Consider the following 9,198-nt stretch of genomic DNA (forward strand, 5'->3'; position numbering starts at 1 on the left):
CCAAAAGGTGAAGATGTTATCCAAGATACTCCGATCTTGGACAAATCCTATCTGAGTAGCTCTGATGATATCTGGCAGCAAAGGCTTTTAGCGAAGAGCCAAGGTCTTCGCTAGGATCTTGTAGGCTGTCCCTAGAAGTGTAATGGGTCTCCAATTGCGTAGGACTGTCTTGTCTCCCCCTTTCGAGATGAGACAAATCAAACCTGTGCATAATGTCTCGCCCAAAGATCTTGTATCAAGAGCCTCTGAAAAGGCAGAGAGTAGATGAGGCCCAATCGTATCCCAAAGAGCTCTGAAAAGAAGTGGCGACAAACCATCCTCCCCCGGGCATCTATCTCTGGGCAGCTCATGTAGCGCGTCCTTGATCTCCAGGAGTGATAGTGAGCTATCCAAAACATGACTCATCTTGTCTGAGACCATCTGGGGGACATGGCTCCAAATCTCCTCTCTGGCTCTGATCATCTCCTCGGTGACCGGATCGGCAGTGTAAAGAGTGGAGTAGAAATCGGAAGTGATCTCAACAAGACTGTGAGGGTCCGTCTGAAGATACCCGGCCTCATCCACAAGTCTACGAAGGCTGTCCGAAGAGTATCTCTGACCCACTGCCCTGAAAAACTCTCTAGAGCATCTATCCCCCTTTTGGATCCAGAACGTCTGCTGGGAGTAAACCTGAACTGGGCCCTCCTGCCCTGAATCTCCTCTAGTCTCTCATGAGCCTCCGAAAGCTACCCTCTGATGAAAAGAGAATAAGGAAAACTTTGAATCAATCTCTGAAGTTTGGATACCTCCGCTCTTGCGTTCCGATATCTGATTCTGAGCTTTTCCTTTTCCTCTTTTGCCCTCAACTGGCAGGCCATGCTGACTCTAGCCAAAGCCCTCTCTACCCACATCAACCAGCCCTGATCCACAGGAGTGTCCTCTGACATCCAAGCCCCTCTCAACCGTTCCACGAACTCTGCGTCCTGAAAAACAAAGTCCGGAACTCTCACAGAGCCTGTGCTCTCCAAACGAGAGGTAGGGAGAATCTGCAATAGGACTGGAGCATGGTCAAATAAAACATAACCCGGGCGGATCCCAATCTGTCCTCTTCTGGCCTGGCCCCATTGGCCAACATAAAACCTGTCAAGGCTGACCAAAGAAAGAGAGCCATGGCAAACCCCGGACCAAGAGAACTGAAGACTGTCAGCCAAGTGACGAAAGTCGTCCAATCGAGCTGCATCGTGAAGTCGAACGTGCAAAACAAAACCATCCCACTCCACTCTCTCCCTGTCAGAAAGGCCACCCTCTATTTCCCGACTTGTCTTCAGAGAATTCAACCATGTTGAAATCTCCTCCAACAATCTAGGTGTCGGCTTGAGGAAGGGACTCTCTGAGCTGTCTCCAAAAAGCACGTCTGTGGGCTGGATCCGTGGGGGCATACACATTGAGAACACCAACTGCTGTGCTCTCAATCTGAAGAATAACGTAACATGCCTTGCTTTCCACTAGTGTACCCTCTTGGGTGATCTATGAGGCCCACCTGGCTGAAACTGAAATGCAAACTCCTCCCCTTGTGCCATCCGCTGGGCTCCAATATGTCCGGCTCTGTCCTCTGAGTAAGGATCTGCATCTATCAATCCTGTCCTGGGAGAGCTTATGCTCCTGGATAAGCACAATGTCTGGAGGGGACCCTGAGGAAATAAACCGAAGGGAGTCCCTAAGCAACTGCAATCTAGGAACACCCGATCTGCGGCCATTTAGTCCTCTCACATTCCATGAAATGACGGACAACCTAGACATCGGATGGAAGTGAGGGGGTGCCAGTGGCACCGACACAAATCTCTCTCTCTGACAGCACAATCCAAAGTCGGTCTCTGATCAAACTCCAAATCTGCCCCAACTCATGTAAAATGGCTCCATCCAAAGGAATAGTACTCTGGCGCGAATTGAGGAGCTGAAAGTCAAACCAACCAGCACTCCTTGGCACATCAAAATCTCCGTGAACCTCAAAGAACAGAAACAGAAAGGCCCTGCCACCGAAACCAGGTCGGAGAGTCCTAGGGCATGAATGAATCTGCGAGCCGACAATACAGTGAACCGGTGAGAACTGAGTCATGCTCATGAGCTGTCTAGCAATCTCGCTGTCAAGTAACTCAGCTGACCAGCTTTCGCTCCCCTGAGATCGGAAGCTGCCTGCGGAGAAATGAAGAATGTGCCCCTCTGTGGAAAGAGTAACAGATCCCAAGTACTCCTCTACCTCCTCTGACCATCGGCAAAACACCGGGAGAAGTTCCAATCGGGTGAGGGAGTCTGTGGTAACCCCTCGAGCCAAGAAGGTCCAAAACTCAACGGGCAGATCTCTATCAACCATCCTGGGGTCAGGTCTAGGAGCCAGAAGAGCTGAAAAGGGCTGAGCCGTCCTAACTCTGCTCCTGGAATAGGTGAGAGGAAGAGGAAGAATCTGTGACGAGGTGTCTGTCAGCATGGGTGACTGATAATCTCGCTCGATCTGATCTGCTAGGATCTCCCAATCCTCATGCCTGTCTGGGTACTGAGCGAAATCTGTGACCGCACTCGCAAAAGATTTGGATAAACCAAGAGTGAAAAGCTGCGAGGACGAGGCTGTACTGGGAGGGGTGTCTAAAAGGACGCTCCGCATAGCAACAAAGGAAGGTACTGTGCGACGGGGAAGAGAAAGAGGTCTCGAGGGAACCTCGTACAAGTACATGAGATCCTGAAACGGGCTCTGACTCTGACCTGTGTCGTAAAATACTACACTCTCGATCGACTTCTGGGAAGAGGCATCCATCACAGTAACAATAGCCTGAGCAGTCTCCTGCTGGATAAGTGTCTCAGGAACAAATAACTGAACGTCCGGGGTAGTAGTGTCAAGAGTCATCAAATCCTGAGCTACAGTCTCCTGCACAGTGTCATGACCTGCCTGCGGATGGTCCTCCGCATCTCCCCTTTTTGGGGTCTCCTGCACAGGTGTCTCAGCTCCCTGGGCTACCGTCTCCTGCACAGTGTCATGACCTGCCTGCGTATGGTCCTCTACATCTCCCCTTTCCGGGGTCTCTTGCACATGTGTCTCAACTCTCTGCCATCTCTGAGCTCGTTCCTGGGGCTGCTCGTGCTGTTGGCTCTCCCTCTGTCTCCGTCTCCTCCGAGCTCTCCGTGAAGGCTGTACCACTAGTTTATGGTCAAAGGGGATCTCTTTGAAAGTGGTCTAAGTGGTGCTGGGTGGTGTGAGCGGGATGGATAGGCTGAAAAGTAGGTATGTATTGTCAGCTCTAGGTGGGGGCGGAGGGATAGGGAAGTCTGTAATATGGGATGCAAGGCAGGGGATCCCATGAGATAGACTACATTGGACCACCCTCCATGTGGGAAACAAGTGAGCCCACTGATAGAGGGCCATATATCTAGACCATTGTAGATGATCAGATTATGCATCTTGCCCATCTCTATGAAGGTGTGCTCGTATGAACTGACTAGGGATCGCTGTTCTGTGAGATACTTGCCTCATCTAAATCAATATCAAGCAAGATAATCGAGTTGTGCTAAAAATCAATAACCACTACTTGGTGGCCGGTTGTCTTGGCTTTGAAGTCTCCAAGAAGGAGATGTCCCGACGACTCAAAAAGTCCATGATATCTAGCTATAGGACTCCATATGGGCATGCCTCCCCCTCCTTGCAGGCTCGCGGGCAAAATGTGAGTTCTTTCGAGGAAATTAGCTAAGTGTGATGAAAGTATCTCTCGATGATGTGTTCCTAGAGTAATCTGGTGTGTGGATTGCATAGCTCCACGTTGATCATCCCGATGAGCGATGATCGATATAGAACTGTGACCCCACCGGATTCACGTACTCCTGCCTCTTTGGTCTCATTTCGTAAGGCTGACTCCCATGCGTACCTACAAACAATCGGAGTGGGCGCTCTGGGCTCTAGCGAGTCTGTGTGTAGAATACAATATTGTGTTGTGTGTATATTTTGAGAAGCTCCCTGGATTTGACAATAAGGTTCCATTACAGTTCCAAACTCTGCAGGTCAAGTGCTTGATCTTGTGACCCTCTCTCCCATTGCAGGCATGTCAACAGGTCCTCGTCTATTCCTGTCAGGATTCGACCCTCGCGTACTGCTGCCCTCTTCCCCTCCGTATGGGCAGCATCTCGCTGCTGCTGGAGGGTTCGACTCTCCTTTACTAAGGGGATGATCCCTTTGTCAGACCTGCCATGCTCCCTCTGTGCCATGTTCTGAGGTCACAAAGGCAGTGGCATCTGATATAGCGGACGCCGGAGCTGTTGCACAAACCCCACGAACCCTGCTGTTGAGAGCATTATTGACTGCTCAAGTAAGCGGTTGCCCTTGCAGGCCTATGGCATCCACCCAGTTGGAGGTCTACCGCGGGGCTACGCTGTGATGGTATCACTTCTGAGAGCGTCTATTTGTCGCATGTGATGCATTTCCGTAAAGAGCTGCTGTAGCTGCTACAGGATGACTGTTTGGGCAATGGACTGCTGTGATGGATAGGCGTATACTATAGAGGATGGTGGTGCGAGTTTGGGCTGGAGAGAGCGGCCATCGTCTGGTATGACATAGGTACATGGAAAAAGGGGGGGGGCGGGGGGCACTGTCTGAGGGGCCTTAGGGTCATATATTTAAGGAAGTACAGAAGTAGTAAGAATTCCGTTTGTGTACTTTCTGAAGGCTTTTGACATAGTTCCTAGAGAAAGGTTCTATCATGAATCAGTGAAGAAGGGGATATTCCCTCAGTTATTACTCACAATTTAATTATTTCCTACTTTGCTCAGTTGTAAGCTCTCTTTGGTCAGTTAAACCATTGGATTACACAGCTTTAGCAATTAGATTTCTCAGTATGAAGAATTTAAAACGATTTTAGGCATCCTTCAACAAGGCTGCAGATGCAAGTTCGATTGTATGCCAGAGTTTTTTTTGAAATACCATGACTGTACAGCAGTTGGTCTGCCATATTTTGCACTGCATGGGCAAGTGAGCTATGATTTGGGCATGTCTACCATTCTCATAATTGAGATCGTATGATGCTTCACATTGCTTGTGAAAATTTTCCTCCATATTTGATGATTTGAGGCGCCATCAACTAACTGTCCTAACTGTCCTATATAGGTAAGATTCTTTGTTCTGTTTTCAAAATAAACTGCTGCCCCCTCTGATTTTATTTATTCCTTTTTTGTGTGGCTCTCGTAATAAAGTACTTGGGTGCATCTCTGAAGTCTTGGCATATAACTGACAGCATATATGGTGCAAATTTTAATTTTATTTTTCATGTACTTTTACACTCTGAGGCTAACTAGAGGCCCTTGGTCTTTTCTACTTGATTTACAGGTTCATAAACTAGGCTGGGAAGTTAAGCATTTAGTGACATTCGCGGTCATCCTTTACATGGCTTACTCTTTCTATGTTATGTATAGTCACAGAGGAAGAACGACCTGACAAAGTGGACTTCGAAAATTATGTTGTCGAATTTTTAGATTTTAGCTGAACTAGAATCAACGACAGAATTATGCGAACCAGTGCCCTCTCACTGAAGCACATGCACACATTCACATGCACAGATGCACGAATGCTGTATATTCAATGATTTTGGTGGATTTTTACTGCTGCTTTGTGATACGTTTCCAAATGGTTTTTTCTTCAACAAACTGTCTATGAGTGTGATAAATGCTGTAAAGGAGTGAGTTACTGTAAAGGAATTTGTATTACTAATAAATCAATTTAATTGCTTTCCTGAAGACTTTAAAAAGTCAGAAAATGCTCAGAAAATGGTACAAGAGTAGATGACCAAGGTTGATCCCAGATTTTTTAAATGTTCCTAATCCAATGACTAAAAGGATGCCTTGAACTTCTTACAAAAGGACTAATGGCAGACCTTGTTGCAAGCATACTTAAGTGCAACATTGAGATGATGGTCCTGCATGAGCAGTGAAGAAAAGCCATGGCTAGAATGATATTGTTGAGGCATTGGCCTCACCCCTCGTGGCTAAAGAAAATTGAAGGCCAAAGGGGCCTAGGATACCATCCTGATGACACGTGGAATTGGGGACACTTAGTCCCATTTACATACATGTGGCTTAATTATAAGGTTGAAATGAAGATCCTCTTAGTATCCTCTGTGGGTTGTTTTGGGGATGCTCAAAGGCTTGGCGTGGCTAGGCAAAGGGGAGGCCTTGCTGCCACACGCCGTGCTCATGTAGCAACACCTGGTGTATGGTACTAACTTTACATTGCTTGTAGGTTCTCTGCTTACAGGGTGTACTGTGGACTGAACTAGACGGTGGGTGGCCACCTTTCTACAAGTGATGATGCATGGCATGGTGGTGACTGCTTTGCTATGAACTGTGCGTACAGGGGGTGGAGGATAGCAGCAGCTCTGTGTGGGATGGGATGTGTGGTGGTCGTTACCATTGGCTTTTGTGTGGTGTGACAGACTTTATGGTGGCAATTTGCCATGCTTGTGGCGGCACCTGCGAGAAGTATCACTCATGGCAGCTGATTCGTTTGTGTGTGTGAACCTAGCCTTGTCTACTTTGATTGATGGCCTGGCCGTCTGTGGGCGGTCACATTTAATGCAGTGTGGTAATGGTAGATCATATGGGGCGTCATGAGCACATGGGAATAAACTTTGCAATACATGCCTCATGTCGCTACGTGAGCACCTCCTCAAGCCCCATGGCCCAGTCATGGAAGCCTGCCAGCCCCATTTTTTGTCTTTTTGCTTTCGATTTTGGCCTCCTTCCACTCCTTCAGCCTTATACTCTCTCCATCCTCAAGGTTTTCCAGCCCTCCTTGAGCCCCATTCACTCCTTTCCTCTCCTTTCTCTCCTGCAAGCTGCTTTAGCCCTCCATCATCATCTACTCCCCTCCAGCCCCCTCCTTCAGCCCCCTCTTTCAGCCCTCTCTTTCAGCCTTCTGTTCCCTCCTCTTTCAGGCCCCACTTTCAAGTTTCAGCCCTCTCTTTCAACCCTTGGCTCTCTTTCAAGCTGTAGGCTGTAGCATTCTAAATGTGTGTGTTCTCATCTCAAAACCCCCTTTTCTAAACCCCCCTTGCTGATGTGGCGTTTCCCCGTTTCAGCCCTCCCAGAAATCCCGAAACGTTTCCGTTTTCGTTCCCGTTTCCGTTCCGTTCCCCGTTTCCCCGTTTCTGTTTCCCCTAACTGTGGGCTATTTGCATGGAAGTGCCACATTAAGTATTGTATGTTGTTTGGTGGTGATGCAAGGCGAAATTGTAGGTAGCTCCTTGGCAACAATTTTGAAGCTCATTCTCCCTCGAATTATGGCAAGATCGACTCAGCTGTGTGCTGCTTGTCCATGATTGATGCTCGTGGGCATCTCGTTTTCTTTATCTATGGCACTGTTGTTGTAAATTGGAGTTTTAAAGATGTAGTCTTTGAGTTGTAAGACTTCTCTTTTTGTGTGCTCTTTTCTGCGTGCTCTTGTGCAATTGCTTTTGAGTGAGACTTTGTTATTTTATGCAGTGTAGTTCTAGATACAACAATTGGTATCAGAGCGGGAGAAATCATGGATATGAAATTTGAGTGAGTTGCAAAGATTGTGGTCTACACTGGTGCAATTTTGCTGCATGGCAGCTCACCCTGAGGCTTTACTTCATGGAAAAAGGTTTGTGGGCCGTTGTTGAAGGAACTGATAAGAAACCCAGCTCGGAAAAGATCTAGTTGTGGGAGAGCAAAAATGAACGAGCTCTCAGTATTTTGGGCTGCGCTTTGGGATCTAAATTCCATTGTCATCTAGATCTCAGGAGACTATCCACGAGAATGAGATTGCTATTGAGACCTTGTTTGGTGCAGGATTGAAGAACTCGAAAGTCCTCAAGTAGGAATTTTTAAGTCCGCATATGAGGAGCGACACTTGGAGAGCACTTGAATTTGGATGAAGACCATTCTTCGTTAGCTAGCGAATTCGGGAATCCAGGTCGAAGATGATGACTCAAAGGCCATCTTGCTTACAAGCCTCCCCCCAACCTATGATGAAATGGTGAAAATCCTTCGTGTGAATGTTGACATGATCTTGGATGAGATGGTTGCAATTCTCCTGTATGATGAAAGACATCAAATGCATGTGGTGGAAGACTAGGATAGAGCTCTTGCATGCAAGGTTGTTAACCTGTGGTTAACAGTCGACTCGGGTTATGAGGGACTCAGAACACAGAACTCGGACGGTGGAGCTGAAGTGGCAGGTGACGGATAAGCAGCAGTAGAGATCTAGGCACTGATGTGGCGAGGTCGAGTTCCAAATATTCAAGGTCAAGGCAGGAATCTAGCAAGACCATCCAATGGAAAAATGCAGTCCACGATAGTTAAGCTAGTTTAGAAGAAGGTGAACTCACCCAAGGTAGTTGGCAAGTTTTCCTTTAGAAAAGGTTTCCGTTCTAACATAGATTGAGTTGTTGTGGTTGTTGTTGGTGTGAGACTTTAGCGAGAGATAGATAGACTGTTGTGTAGGGATTCATAGAGCATCTTAGCCCTAGTCGAGGCATGGAGAGGGTGAGTTCAAGTGGATTGTTGAGTGAAACACTATGACTTCGCAGCTATAAGCTATTGCAAATAGAAAGCTCTTTACTATAATGATTTCGACATTTATTTGCCTCTTTCCACTTGAGCAATCTCTGCCTGTCTTCATACAGTTTGCTTGCTTGGTATGTCACCCTTTTGTTAATTTCTTGATGTCTATTCACTTACTTCCGTAACAACCTCCAGCCCTACAACACAACCTGTAGATTGCAAGAGTGAGCATCTTCGTTATGAGAATGTGTGCTAGGAACTCGGTCGAAGCATCTAACTAGTCAACTCGGGGCATTGAAAAAGATCATTAATATTTCGTGATCCTGTTGGGGAGTGACATGCTGGAAGTGTTGAGTGGGGAATTGAGTATAGAAGTCTATAGACTTGAGTGTACAAGTTGCAACAATAACAGTATATGATGACCCGAGATGAGTTACAACTACTCGGTGTGATAAACTACTATAAATAGTTTCTCTTAGGACAGTCTGAGGGTATCAATATCTTACGATCTTATCTCCTCATAATGGGGAACTGGAATGAGGAGTGCTCTTAGATAGCCCTACATATTATTCAATTGCTGCCAGGATGTCTAAGACGCGATCTGTGAGGAGAGAAAGATATGTGGCATGACGGGAAGAATACTTGTGAGAGAGGTCGTCGAGG

At 47.0% G+C, this 9,198-nt stretch overlaps 1 protein-coding gene across 2 annotated transcripts in view; it reads left to right on the plus strand.

The window, feature by feature from the left end:
• Nucleotides 1-8,527, plus strand: part of LOC147879939 (uncharacterized) — a 68,864-nt gene extending 60,337 nt beyond the window's left edge. The window contains exons 5-6 of one of the 2 annotated variants that reach the window (XR_015540675.1): nucleotides 5,342-5,556; nucleotides 7,967-8,527. Coding sequence is in view for 1 of the 2 variants with exons in the window: in XM_087372032.1 (XP_087228158.1) it covers nucleotides 5,342-5,449 (108 nt within the window). In the remaining variant the exon portion in view is untranslated. Of the gene's footprint in view, nucleotides 1-5,341; nucleotides 5,614-7,966 lie in introns of those variants that run through there. The other variant, XM_087372032.1, reaches the window with a different exon arrangement.
• The last annotated feature ends 671 nt before the right edge of the window (nucleotides 8,528-9,198 follow it).

The sequence above is a fragment of the Dipteris shenzhenensis genome, chromosome 33 (genome assembly GCF_047967505.1).
Source record: "Dipteris shenzhenensis isolate YYH24624 ecotype China chromosome 33, Dip_SZ_1.0, whole genome shotgun sequence".
NCBI lineage: Eukaryota > Viridiplantae > Streptophyta > Polypodiopsida > Gleicheniales > Dipteridaceae > Dipteris > Dipteris shenzhenensis.